General features: G+C 39.9%; 1 protein-coding gene across 7 annotated transcripts in view; it reads right to left on the bottom strand.

Moving 5' to 3' along the window:
• Positions 1-344: 344 nt before the first annotated feature.
• The window catches only part of CEP192 (centrosomal protein 192), a 126,245-nt gene continuing 111,596 nt past the window's right edge, over positions 345-14,993 (bottom strand). For 4 of the 7 annotated variants that reach the window (XM_053206750.1, XM_053206754.1, XM_053206753.1 and 1 more), the window contains 6 exons: positions 14,349-14,444; positions 9,652-9,771; positions 9,075-9,196; positions 6,358-6,487; positions 5,846-5,904; positions 345-792 (listed from right to left, as the gene is read on the bottom strand). In XM_053206750.1, coding sequence (XP_053062725.1) covers positions 651-792; positions 5,846-5,904; positions 6,358-6,487; positions 9,075-9,196; positions 9,652-9,771; positions 14,349-14,444 — 669 coding nt within the window. In that variant the 3' untranslated portion in view covers positions 345-650. Of the gene's footprint in view, positions 793-5,845; positions 5,905-5,976; positions 6,245-6,275; positions 6,488-9,074; positions 9,197-9,651; positions 9,772-13,464; positions 13,636-14,348; positions 14,445-14,993 lie in introns of those variants that run through there. The other 3 variants (XM_053206755.1, XR_008291932.1, XR_008291933.1) reach the window with 3 other exon arrangements.

Here is a 14,993-nt window from a genome sequence, read left to right on the forward strand (position 1 = left end):
CTGCTTGTGGAGCATACCTTCTATGCGGTGTTCTGGAGCAGCTGTCCCATCTGGCTTTAATTACAATAAATGCTATCTTAAAATACATCAACCTCTCCAATGTATTTGCACAGAATATGAATTCTGCTACTCTGGAGAAAAATAATTTCTTTAAAAGTACACTTCTGTTCTAATCTGGGCAATTAGCTAACAGAAAGAAGGACCAAAGAAGGAATTTCTTAGAGGAAAGGAAACTGTGTAATGGAGTGGGGGGGGGGGGATCACAAAACAGACCCAGTAGCTTGAAAATAATTAGAATAAAGCAATATTCTGATTTCTGTATTACGTGATATAAAAAAGACAGGTTCAATGGAAATTGAAGTTTATTTCTGGTTATACCACATTAAAATATATACCATATTTATTCAGAGTATCATAATCAATGCAAAAATAGAACTCTCTTGTCCCCTATAAAAAAGTTAAGTACAATACTGTGGGCTACATACATGATATTTTAGTCAGGTCTTCATTCAGTATTAGCTTCTCAAAACAAACAAAAATCTAGTTATCAAAACAATCTTACAAAATATATACAAAAGAATATTGCAGTGTAAAAATAAAATGAAGTTACCAAAATATAACTTATGTAGTTTACTTTGCATAAAATGTATCTAGTTAATTTTTTCAAGAGCTTCACCCATGAGTCGAATAGCAACACTCTTGCCTTCATCTGTTTGAATAACCAGCAAAGCTTCAAATCTGCCTGCCGACTTTGGTCTGAACTGCACAGGCATGTTGATATAATGCTGGGCTCTGGAAAGAGAAAGGAAAGGTCGTCGGCCTGGTGCTACAGCAGCACGTGCATCACCCACCACTGTAACCAGCTCCGTGCATGGCAGGGTGCGGTCGGATTTTGATGGAAGAACTCAGCGAAGTTATGTTTGGTTTAAATTTGGTTCTCATTTCTTTAATGATATTATTTAACAAGAAACTGGCACAGAGAAGGGGAAAATCTAAAACCTGATTCAAATAATATTGCATATATATTCCTGGCCATCCAAAACAATAGGAAAAGGGAAACAAGAGGTCTGTTCTATTGCATGTGAAAGTGTTCTGTCCGCAGGCAGGTAGCCATCTGCCCAAGAAAGGGCAGAGGAACAGGGTACCCCCGACCCTCCTTCAGCAGCATGCTCAACTGGGGAGAGAGTATGAACCCACGCCACTCGTGCCGGTCATTAACAGGGCTGTGCAGGTTCTGCTCCACCAGCATTCGTGTGAACTTTTATTAAAAAACTGTCCTGAAAATTTATTTTCAGATTACGTTTGACCATTGAACAACACGGGTTTGAACTGATGTACACACGGGACAGCAGCATTGGCAGTGAGGGAGTGGGCATGAGCCTGCTCAGACTGAGTATGGCATCTAGGTCACTGCCATCAAATGCTGCCAAGAGGCCAGAGCTTGATGTACTATCATTTTCTTGATAACACTTTCTTTTCTCTAGCTTACTTTATTGTAAGAGTATAGTACATAATACATTTAATATACAAAAGTTATGTTAATTGACTATGTTATTGGTAAGGCTTCTGGTCAACAGTGGGCTATTGTAAATTTAGTTTTGGGGGGAGTCAAAAGTTATACACAGATTTTCTGCCACTTGGGGGTTGACACCCCTAATCCTTGCTCTGTTCAAGGATCAGCTGTATAGAGGCAGGTAATGAGTACCCTGTGTTTAAAAGTATTATGTTGGGAGGTTTCTGTTCACAAAACCAGGTCCCAAGAGTTTAAAATACACCTTTATCCTCATGGTGAATGAAACTACATAAAGTTCATCAAAGCCTATGTGATGTCACTGACCTTTAGTCTTGTTTTGAGTGAAAATTAATAGCTTTCAGACTTCCCTCAGAGGGAAGGTAGTTCATCCCTGAGTCTCATTTCCAAACTACATGTCTTAAAGTTCAGCAATCGGAACTGATATATGCTTTTGTTTCCAACACATTTCCTGTGTACAGTGTCAGCTTTTGGGTATATAACTGCAGTGGGCTAAAAATTTAGAAAACAGTTTTAGTATTTCAAAGCCCTTTTCCTGGATATAACTGATTATGCAGAATTTTAAAAATACATGCCTACGTACACACACACACACCAAATTTTTAAGTCTGGGTTATTTTCCCCTAATGCATTATACCCTAATTTCCCATGTCCAAATTTAAAAACACAGTACCTAGTGCCCGGCACTGACAAACTACCATTTTCTCTTTCATGTTAGCATTTCAGTACCCAGAATAATGTAGTACAATTTGCCAACTTAAGAGGCTTTATAACTTATGAATTGCTAAAGTAATAAAATATCCTGAAATAAATCTGACAGATCCCATCATTAACAAATTTAATATAGAACACAGAACTGTTCTATATTCAACTGAGAAAGTGTTTTAAAAATGTATTATGATAAACATATATCATCTGTTTTAGACTTACAGATACTCTGAATAAGCTTGAATGCGATTTAGAAAGAACTATAAAATTTAACATAGTTCTAGAACACTTCAAGTAACATGGATATATTTACCATAGTACCTTGTACTATTATTAAAAACTGCTTTTAATCTCTCTCTACACACACACACACACACACACACACACACACACACACAACTTTAAACGTTAAAGGTAACAGTAAAGTATGCTGAACCCAGGGGACAGGTCTAGCTCAAAATCCCTTACCAGGTACCAGGCAAGGGCTACTGTTACGGCACAGGCACACAAAGAGCAAAGATGCTTTAAGAGAGGGACACAGCAGCTGTGAACATGCATTCAAACTGCCTCCTCCACTGCCTGCCCCCATCTACAGAACCTGAAAATTCTATAAACCATCATTTTTCTTTTCTTTCTTTTAATTTAAAAGGAATACTCTTGGCACAGCCAAGGTACCATCACAAAGTAACAAACTGCTTGGTTCCTGTGTGTGTTGGTGAGAAGTAACAACAGCTCAATGACAGCACTGTCCCTGGCTGTGACTTTTGTGAGAAAGCCCTCTGGAATGAGACAGCAGGGTCTGGCAGGTCAGCAGCAGGAGCCTGCCAGGACGCTTGGTGCATGCAGACGCGGGCACAGGAGAGGGGAAACATGTCACTAAAATGTCACAGCAGAGATTAAACTAGAATAAAACAATAGGTTAACAGAAGAATGCTTTTCAGGGCTAAGTGGGAACATGAATGAATTCTTTTTATGGAGATATGATAGAGATGGTCACCTAGACCCCCCAAAATGACCTTTACAAAAAAACTGATAATCAGGGTTTCCTTCTCCCTATTACCTTCCTTATAATCTATTGGTTTAAGGGGGTATATCCCCAGGGCGCCTGGGTGGCTCAGTCGGTTAAGCGTCTGACTTCAGCTCAGGTCATATCTCATGGTTCATGGGTTCAAGCCCCGCACTGGGCTCTGTATTGACAGCTCGGAGCCTGGAGCCTGCTTTGGATTCTGTGTCTCCCTCTCTCTCTGCCCACCACCCCCACTCACGCTCTGTCTCCCCCCCTCTCAAAAATAAATAAACATAAAAAAATTTTTTATATAATAAAATTAAAAAAGGGGGGTATATCCCTAACACCCATCCATGTTCCCCGCCTCTGCACTAGACAAAACCCCAGAACCTCTGGGTGAAGCTCTTCTGGCCTACCTATGTTGCGGTTCATATCCCAAAGGCCTCAGGGCACTTTCATGTGTAAAAGCAGCCCCATCATGCCTCACAACTGCCCTGGGGAGGTGCATACTTGTAGTAAGGCACTGATTACCTCATGTACCCTAGAGATGAGTAAAGTCACATTATTACTCTGGAAGGGTGGAGCTAATGGTATCATAGAGCAAAGAACCATCTAATGAACAAAAACACCACTAAAAGAAAGCTGGGAACTGCTTTTCAGATTCTCAGAATAGATTCTGTTCCACCTGCCAAAGCAAGCTAATCACTGCTCTCCCCCAGCACTTGTATTTCATGAGCCCCTGTTCAAAGTCAAAGTGTCTAATATTTGGGATAAATACAAAAGCACTCAAAACTTATAAGAAGAAGCACCATTATTTCAGTTTTGTGTAAAAATTTTCAAGTGAGCTACTGTAGCAAATTTTTGCTTCTGCAAAGTTGAAAGAAGTCATTCTTATGTATAAAGAAACCAGCTTTTCTGCTTTACTTTATGTAAAATTTTAGCCTGTGGAGGAGTCAGGAGAGAAGTTTTTCTGTGACCTGGAGTGTACTTCACTTGGTCTTCTCACTCATGTATTTAGCAGCGTCCATCTACTGTAACAGTCTAGCACCACCTGTCTTAAACCAGTAGGGCAAAGGCTCACTGACTGGAGGTCCACAGGCTGCTGGGAGTCAAGGACTCAAGAGTAGAGAAGCTGGAAAATGTTCAGTTAGTGTTTTTTGTTTTTTGTTTTTTAAAGTTAGGCCTTTCTGGGGTGCCTGGGTGGCTCAGTCGGTTAAGGGTCTGACTTCTGCTCAGGTCATGATCTCACAGTCTGTGGGCTTGAGCCCGCATTGGGCTCTGTGCCGACAGCTCAGAGCCTGGAGCCTGCTTCAGATTCTGTGTCTCCCTCTCTGCCCCTCCCCTGCTTGTGTTTGGTCTGTCTCTCCCTCTCTCAAAAATAAATAAACATTAAAAAAAAAAAACCAAATAAATGAAGTTAGGTCTTTCTCCTCCATGTGGCTGTTGAAGGGGTTAATGGAAAAGCACGGACATGCAGGCATCTGTGGTGTTCCATCAAAATCTGTGGGGCTGGTCTTCACAGACCGCCCCCCCACCCCCAGTAGGCTGGCTGAAATTAGGGCATTGTCAGTACTGCTGAAGATGTCACCACCTGCTGAGCATCTCCCATAGGGCCAGGTGCTGACACCCACAGATGGCTTACATCAGCCTCCTAAGGAGCCCAGGTTGCCAGGAGCACTGCATTTCACAAATCAGGAAACCTAGGCTTAGAGACATGAAGCCTATGATAACTTTCTAGACACATTCATTGTTTAATTTGCAGTTTGTGCCCTTTAGTCAGTCCCCTGGGAGGCAAAGGGAGTGCCAGAACCTCAAGTACAGGAATAGCAGGTTTGGAGGGAAAAGAAAGAGAAGGAGACGAGAGAAGGGCCTCCCTCGCACAGTGTCTTATCTTTTCAGGATCTAGAGATACGTGCAACTTTCCAGAGTATGGCACTGCTGGCCTTAGCACCTCAGGAAGAGGCAGTCCTAGACTAGTCCTAGGCACAGTGGTCCAAGTTTTCATGCAACATGTTTTCGGAATCATCTAATGCTAAAATGAAATACCTTATGATTAAGTAGCTTAAAGATTCAAAGATGAAGAGAAAATTATTCTTCAGTGTTAAGTCCGATAGAACCCTACTATTAAACCGGTTTGAGATATCAATCTAAATGTATATCATATGGAAAATGAAAAGTAGCAAGGATTACAAGAAAATGAGGCCCGGATTTAAGAACAATACAGGGTATTTGAAGAATGACAACTAGAAAATATCATAATAAAAGTTTCCCCAGTTAATCTGGGAAGGTTTTTGTCCCAATTATTGAGAATTTAACTCCTTGATTCTTAGCACAGTGAAAATAACATTTAAAGCAGGAATTATTCTAAAGTTAATCACAAGATGATTAAGCTTCTATGTATTTATGTGGCTGGCAAAATACCAGATAACAGGAATCATATGCTAAGTCCAAACCATTGCACAAAGTTTGGGTTGCTAGACAGTAGAGCACACTTATGGGCAGTCGTGAAATGATTTCCCTGCAGGCTCCTCAGCTCTTTTTAGTCCTGAAAACAAAGTCCTGCACTAGGATGAGAACATTTTGATTTATAATAAACTCACCTCAAAGAATATTTTGAATGTTTGACGTAGAAAGGCTCTCTGGGACTTAAAAACTTCAGCTGGAATTTAATATGAAACACTTTATGAAATTATGCAAGTTAGATATTTGAGCATACTTAAAACATTTCTTTAATTAAAGATATTTAGTAAATTTAAGTGTAGTCACAAAATTAGATAATTGCACATGAAAACAAATTTAAAAGAATTTCAATATGAATTTATCCTAGTTCTGACTAGAGTAAATGCTATCCAGAAATGTTGGTATAATGGTACAGAAGAAAGAGAAAATGAGAGAAAACTTTAAAAATGAAAATATGAAAACAAATGCTAAATATTTTCAATTCTTCCCATGAGTATCTTTCCAAATGCAGTATGAGTCATTTAAAAAATTAACTCATTGTTATAACTTAGGTATAATCTATAAAACAAGCTTCTAAATTATTAGGAAAATATTTATAAAATAGTTGAATATATCCACTTTCCCAAAGCCCACAGTACTATTTCCAACTTACAGAGTGCGTAATGAAAGAATTATTTCGCAAGTTGACTTTCAGCGTCCTTGATTCCCCGACCCTAGTCGGCAGAAACTGATATACATCTTCTGGGGCATAAACCCCACGGTGAGTCAAGTCAAGCTGCCTGCTTTGGAAACATGTTGAAAAGTTAACCATTTAAATTCCACAGTAAGTTAGGCTATATACATTAATCTTGAAAGTGTTGATTTGTGTTTTCTCTCACAACTCAGTTAGAAAATAGTCCTGTAACAGCAACTTCACTAGTCTGTGTGAAGAGAAAATGCCCACCAGAGCACTCAGATAAGGTGTGGGATCAGCCACAAAGTGGGACAGGACAGTACCCCTTTCTCCTCAGGGGGGCTGGGGCTCTAGCTCCCCACTCGGCTCACACTCAATGCATCCACAGGTGTTCCTTTCACCTTAGTCCATTTCAGCTGGACCACTCCCAGTGCAGTCCACGGGATGATCCCCATTTTTCAGGACAGACTACCCTGAGAGTGGAACACAAGCTCTGGCCTCTTGGCAGCATTTGATGGCAGTGACCTAGATGCCATACTCAGTCTGAGCAGGCTCATGCCCACTCCCTCACTGCCAATGCTGCTGTCCCGTGTGGCCTAGCCCTCAACATCCCTAACTGTTCTTCCTGCAGTCTCCCTAGGCAATCCCATCTCAGTGATCCATCGACCTGACCCCATGACTCCCAGATCTGAGCCTCTGGGCAACATGCCTATCACCACACAATGATATATCACCATAAATACAGACTAAACCCGGGATCTTTCTCCTCAAACCTGACCCTACACTTGTTTTTCTGAGAGCCAACTTTGACCCCCTTTCTCTCTCAAGCCCCCTTACTCAACCCATCCACGGAGTCCTTCAAATTTTCTTCCTCTATACCTCTCAGATCTGTTCATTTCTCATCATTTTCCTTGACACTACTTTAATCCTGGTCTGCTTAATAATAGCTTCAGACTTGTTTTACCATATCTACCCTGGCCTCCTCCTAATCAGCCTGTACCACAGACAGAGGATTTTTCTATAAATACTGAAATCTGATCATGTCACTCAGTGGTTTCCAACAGCTTCCCAGATAAACCCCCAAATTAACATCTGACATGCAAGGATCTGTGTGGTCTGCCTCTGCCCACCCACCCTCTGGCCTCCCCTCACATACTCTCCCTCCCTCTGGGCTCTAGGCCTATGTGCTGCCTTTGGTTCCTCGAGGGCCAACGATCCCCACAAGCCAGTCCTCACAATGCTGGGAACTTTTCCTATGCTCTTTACCTCCATCATTTCCACTCATCCTCCTCAACTTAAAGGTCCCATTTCAGGGAGGCTCTTCCCAGGTATCACACATCAAGCTCCCTGTGTCATGTTTCCCATGTTTCCCATTTATTTCCTTCCAGTCCTTTCCACAAGTTGTAATCAAGCCTCTTAGTGAGATAATTTGTTGATGTGCTGCCTCCTCCTCCAGGAAGTGAAGTCCATGGAGGCAAGGACGAGGGCAGTTCTGCTTCCACTACCTGGCACATGGTGTGTGCTCAGTAATTACGAGATGAGCAGATGAGTAAACAGCATCAAAAGAGTGTGGTAAGAACACATACTCTTTAAAGGAGCCTAATTTCTTATAAAACACATTATTTACTCCTATTAGAAAATAAATGACCACATTTATATTAAATTTAGTAGGTATTCAACATATATTTTTCTTATAAGCATCTTCCTCCAGAGCAAAGATCTAAATATTAGTTACTTAAGGATTGTAAAAAACATGTGTATTAGGTAAAATACTTAAATATTTTCATCACAGCTGTGCAAGCTACTGGTATAAAATACACATTTTAAAAGTTTTTAAGAATCGGCTTTTGTACAATGTTTTTGGGAACATAAAATGGTATGGCCACTTCAGGAAAACAATTTGGCAGTTTGTTTTAAAGTTAAACACATACTTTTAAACAGCATGCCTGGGTGGCTCAGTCAGTTAAGTGGCCAGCTCCTGATTTCTGCTCAGACATGTTCGAGCCCCATGTCAGGCTCTGTGCTATCAGCACAGAGCCTGCTTGGTATTCTCTCTCTCCCCCTGTTTCTCCCCTGCCCTGCTCACACTCTCTTTCTCTCTCTCAAAAATAAAAAAATAAACATTTAAAAAATTAAAAAATATAAATAAAGTTAAACACATGCTTACCATATGACTCAGCAATTCTACTTTTCAGGTATTTTTACCCAAAAGAAATTAAAAAAATATCTCCACAAAAATACACACAATAGTGTTCATAGCACCTTCCTTTATAATGGCTCCAAATGAGAAGCTACCCAAGTGTCATCAGGAAAATGAATAAATTGTGATATGTTCACATAAAGCAATACTCAATAATGAAAAGGGACAAACTACAGACATACTCAACAACACTAATGAATCCCCCAAAATTATGTGTGGTGAAAGAAGCCAGACTCAAGGGGTGTGTATGTGTATGAAATTCAACAAAACCAACCTATGCCAAAAGATGAGACCAGAACAAATATTGGGGTGAGGGCAGGGCTGACTGCAAAGGGATGTGTAAGAGCTTTCTGGGTGAGAGAAATGCTCTGTCTTGACTGGAGTGGTAGCAATGCATGGAAACTCATAGGTAAGGTCACTGAGCATTTTACTGTATATAATTATATCTCAGTAAAGTACTGGAAAATATGTCATAAGAATGACAAAAACAACATACCCAGGTACGAGAGCAGAAGCCTCTGACACAGCTGGTCTCCGGGGTTTAACTAAATTATCTAGTTTAATGAGAGAGTTTGTGGAAATTTCTGAATTTTCAGGCTCATTTTCTGTTTTGACACTCTGTATAAAAAAAAAAAATCACAGGGTGGGGGATGAGAAATCAATACTAGGAAAATATCTGGAAATTTACCCATTTGAATTCTACTATTTCCTTCTTAATTTTTCAAAGAAAACTTAAGATTTTTAAATTCCCTAAATTGCAAACACTATACCTTATACTGTTCAGTTTCTTTTACATACACACACACACACACACACACACACACACACACACGCGCGCGCGCGCTCTTAATCAAGTCAAACATAGATTTCATAGACCCAAACTCAGACTTCAAACATGCCAATCAATCAAGGCAAATGAGAAAATTAAGATTACAGGGCCAGACAACAGAATTAATGAAATTAGAATACCAGGAAAATAGTCTGCACTTTCAGGACAGTTTTCCATGTCAGTTTCACTTAATGTTTTTAATATATACACACAATAATTTACTTAAATTCAGTGTAACACTCACTTGTCCAGAGAGTTGAAATCTCAAGGTATGTTTCATGTGAGGCTCTTTAAGGGGGTGACACTCAACATCCCAAAACTGAGCATAATCTCCTCTATCTCTGGGCAAAAACATGATGGAGACCTACAAAACAACACATCCAGGGAAGAAGTTTAGACCCAAATCTCATGTACCTGTAATTGGTATACGGTTTTGCACTGGCTAGTTTTGCTGCTAACTGAAAAAGAATTTGAACAATTCTACTTTTGGTGGTCTTGTTACTATATACCACATCCAAAATACATTTTTCTTTAGATTTCTATGTAACATATTCCTCAAAATGTAAATGTTATTTACATTATCAAAAAATTCTAGAGCTGTCATGTACAAGACCTAAATGAGGAAGGTCATCCCAGAAACACAATCCAGTCTTTCATTACAATGCTTATGGAACCCTCTGCTGGCCGTGCAGTAAAGGCCTAATGCCCAGAACCAGTTACCCTGACCACACATTTCAAAGTTATACATATGAACTGTATGAGTACAACCTATAAAAAGCTCAGGATGAGAAAGCTGTAATATTTAAAAGTAGTATCTTACAAAGTTTACCAGTGTTAAGTGCTTCCTTTATCAAAGAATTTAGTGTTAAAAATACTATTAGTTAGGTTAATCACTAATCAGTATCTTTGGATCACTAATCAGTAACTTAACATTAAAACTCTTAAGTGACCCTAATTTGGATCACTAACTATACACATCAATAGTTGTGCTTTTTGGTAGTATTTCCTTAAATGGTCCCAGAATGATGTGCCTTACTTAGGCAGGAGATGTTAGAAGATCTCCCCTAACATAAATTAAGTACCCAGACCTGGAATTCAGTTAACAAATGTGATCTGGCAGTATGGTAAGCAAAAAACAAAGACTTCATGGAGGTTTCATTTCTATGTCTGGTACTATGTGAAAGGAGAAATTCCCAAGAGACAATCTAGTCCTGCATCCTTGTTTTTCCTTTCTCAAAGCTTCATTGAGACAGAATTCATATACCATACAGTTCACCCACTTCAAGTGTGGTCAGGGTTTTTAGTATATTTTCAGAACTGGGCACCCACCACCACAATCTGATTTTAAAATATTTTCAACAATCCAAAAAGAATCCCTATACCGTCAGCAGTCATTTCCCACTCCCCTCTCTCACTCCCATGTCCAGCAAGGACATATTTACCTTCTGTCTCTACAGCTTTACCTATTTTACACATTCCACACGCACTGAATCATATACTATGTGGCCTTTGTGTCTGGACTGTTTCACTTAGCATGTTTTTTCAAGGTTCATGTGGTAGCATATTATCAGTGCTTCATTCCCTTTTACTGCCAAGTAATATTTCATTGCATGGACATACATTTTGTTTATCCACCTATCAGTTGATGGACATTTGGGTTATTTCTATCCTTTTTTTCATTTTTAATTTTTTTCATTTTTAATTTTTGAGAGACAGAGTGTGAGCAGGGAGGGGCAGAGAGAGAGGGAGACACAGAATCCTTACCAGGCTCCAGGCTCTGAGCTGTCAGCACAGAGCCTGACGCAGAGCTCGAACTCATAGACTGTGAGAACTCAGCTTGAACTCATGACTTGAGTCGAAGTTGGATGCTTAACCGACTGAGCCACCCAGGCTCTAGCCACCCTCTATCCTTTTTGGCTGTGAATATTTGTGTATAAATTTTTGTTTGAATGCTGGTTTTCAATGTTTTGGGATATATGTCCAGAAGTGGAGTTGCTGGCTCATAGGGTAAGTCTACATTTACTTTACTGAGGAACTGTCAAACTATTTTTCATTGCAGCTGTACCATTTTCCATTCCCACCAGCAATGTACGAAGGTCTTAATTTCTCTGTATCTTTGCCAACACTTATTACTGTCTGGTTTTTGAAATCAGTCATCCTGGGGCATGAAGTGATATCTCATTGTGGTTTTGTTTTTGCATTTCCCTGATGAACAGTAATTCTAAATATTTTTTCATGTATTTACTGGCCACTTTCATATCTGTTTTTGGAGAAATGTCTATTCAGTTCTTGTACTCATTTTTTGTAAAGAAAAATTTTTTTAATGTTTTTATTTATTTTTGAGACAGAGAGAGACAGAGCATGAGCAGGGAAGGGGCAGAGAGAGAGGGAGACACAGAATCGGAAGCAGGCTCCAGGCTCTGAGCCATCAGCACAGAGCCCGATGCGGGGCTTGAACTCACAGACTGTGATCATGATCTGAGCCGAAGACGGACACTCAACCGACTGAGCCACCCAGGTGCCCCTCTTGTACTCATTTTTTAAACAGGTAATTTGTCTTTGTATTATCTAGTTGTATACATTTTGGATACAAGCCCTTCATTAACATAGGACTTCTAAATATTTTTCTCCCATAATCTGGGATGACTTCTCGCTTTTTAAAAAATTTTTTCAAACGTTTATTTATTGTTGAGAGACAGAAAGACATAGAGCGTGAGCAGGGGAGGAGTAGAGAGAGGGGGAAACACAGAATCTGAAGCAGGCTCCAGGCTCTGAGCTGTCAGCACAGAGCCTGACGCGGGGCTTGAACTCACAAACTGTGAGATCAAGAACTGAGCTGAAGTCGGTTGCCCAACCAACTGAGCCACCCAGGCGCCCTGCCTTTTCACTTTCTTAATGGTATCCTTTGATGTACTCAAGTTTTACATTTTGATAATTCATCTATTTTTTCTTTTATCACTTGTGCTTTATTGGTGTCACATCTAAAAAACCAAGGCTTAACTCAAGGTCATGGATATTTACTATGTTATCTTCCAAAAATTTTATAGTTTTAGCTCTTAACATTTAGGTCTATGGTGTACTTCAAGTTACTTTCTGGATACAGTGTGAAGTAAGGGTCAAACTTAATTTGCATGTGGGTATCTGTTGTCTGGGCACCATTTGTTGAAAATACTCTTTCCCTATTGAATTGTCTCAGTACCCTTATTGAAAAAAATCAACTGACTATAAATATTAGGGTATATTTGGGGACTCTCAAGTCTATTCCACATATTCTAAATGTCTACCCTTATGTCAACAATACAGTTTTGATTACTGTAGGTTTTGAAAGTAGAAAGTGTGAATCCTCCAACTTTGTTTTGGGTGTTGTATGGAAGTCAATTTGACAATAAATTATATTTAAAAAAAAAAAGATTGTTTTGGTTATGCTGGTTCCCTTGCATGTCTATATGAATTTTAGGATCAGCATGTCAATTTCTTTAAAAAACAAACAAAAAAACCAAACACCAACTGGGATTTTCAATTTGGATTATGACTCTATAGATCAATTTAGGAAGTACTGCAATTTTAGTAATGTTAGATCTTCCGATCCATGAACATGGGATGCCTTTCCTGCTGGCTTTTTTTTTTTTCTTTCCAACTCTCCTCCCACCTTTTGTTGAACAATGTGTCTGTACCCTATTATGCTGCTTTGCCTCTATCGTGGGCTGGGAAGTAAAATAAACTATGCTTGTAGAATAGCAGATCCTTCCCAAAAAGCCAGGCTCTAGAAGCCTGTTATACAGACCTACTAAAGTACACAGTTTGTGATGATCATTGCTCAAAGATTCTTTTATAGTCAGTAATGAGTTTACAACTGTAGCATAGAACTGATTACAAGTCTAAATCCCTGAATAAATGGACCAATGTCATATAAATGGTACAGTTTAACTGAGTTTCAGCTGTTGGCATGAAAAAATGTATTACTGAGGCCAAGTGAATGACTAGCGTCACTAAGATATCTGAAGAAACTATGTCAGGTCTACAAACAAATTAGAGCTTAAGAGGGTCATGAGGGCACCTGGGTGGCTCAGTTGGTTGAGCGTCTGACTTCAGCTCAGGTCATGATCTTGCAGTTCATGGTTTCAAGCCCCACGTCAGGCTCTGTGCTGACAGCTCAGAGTCTGAAGCCTGCTTTGGATTCTGGTCTCCTTCTCTCTCTGTTCCTCCCCTGCTCGCGCTGTCTCTCTCTCTCTAAAAAATAAATAAAGTTTAGAAAAAAAAAAAAGAACTTAAGAGGGTCATGATACTATGGGGCGCCTGGGTGGCTCAGTCAGTTGAGCGTCTGACTCTTGATTATGGCTCAGGTCATGCTTTCATGGTTTGTGGGATTGAGCCCCATGTGTGTTGACAGCACAGAGCCTGCTTGGGATTCTCTCTCTCCCATTCTCTCTGCCCCTCACCTGCTTGTGCTCTCTCTAAAAAATAAATACACAAACATTAAAAAAATAAAAAGAGGGTCTTGGTACTAAAACGATCCATCACCATTTACCCATGAAGATATATTGTTGACTATGATATGAACACTGACTTGTTTTTAAGTAGTGGTAGATGTTTCTCATAGGGCTGGTGGACAAAACTATTGCCTAGATTAGAGCTACTCGAAATGTGTTCTAAGTACTGGCAGCCTGCAGGCACATGAAGTGCTTATACCAAAACGTAAATCAATCCTACCACTAAGTATGGCATTTTGTTTAGCTATGTAGAAAGCAAGACCTCTGCTGCAGGAAGCACTCGACTGACTTGTACTGAGGCAGACCTCTTCTCCTATGGCAACCTGGCTGTTAGCAGCACTAGTCTAGATGAAGCAACTACTCTGGGTGGAAACAAAAGCACTCCTGGTCAAACAACACCAGTTTCTTACCAAAAGCTGTAAAAAAAAAAAAAAAAAATGTCAACACTCACCTTTTGAATTCCATGGCTTTCCAGTATACCAGAAATAGGAGAACATCTGAATGCTGCATAGGTAGCTCTAAAGACATCTCCACTGTCATTGACTCCCTACAATCATTTAAGCAATCAAATGAAAAAATATAAAAGTCAGTTCATCAATTCAGAGTGAGACTGTTATCTTTATGGTTACCAAGGACACACAAACCGGTTTTGTAGGGCACAGGAGAGCTCAAAGCCTGCCTAGAAGCAGGAGTGCTACTAAACTCAGCTCACACAAGACCTCATGCTGCCTCTCCTCCCTCCATCAGCAACCATTCCTTCCTGGCTATAGTCATCTTTAGGATGACGCTCATAATATCAAAGGATTTGCCTTCTCCTCGAAAACCCTGAAGACCCTGTTGAATGTGCATTTTAATAACCTATGCAAAACTAGTTGTTTATTTCTTTTCAGTAGGTCCAGCACTATCTTTTGCACATATGTTGTGGGTATTGTGGCTCAAAACTGCTTCTGTCACACAAAACACATGGCAAAAAGGCCACAGTGTTGTAAACAACACACATGACAATATGCTTAATTCAGACAGAACCTACTGGCAGAGACTATTTGCAGTATACAGTAGCTAGCACACACTGACACAGAACATTCACTTCTGTCTC

The sequence above is a fragment of the Acinonyx jubatus genome, chromosome D3 (genome assembly GCF_027475565.1).
Source record: "Acinonyx jubatus isolate Ajub_Pintada_27869175 chromosome D3, VMU_Ajub_asm_v1.0, whole genome shotgun sequence".
Classification (NCBI taxonomy): domain Eukaryota; kingdom Metazoa; phylum Chordata; class Mammalia; order Carnivora; family Felidae; genus Acinonyx; species Acinonyx jubatus.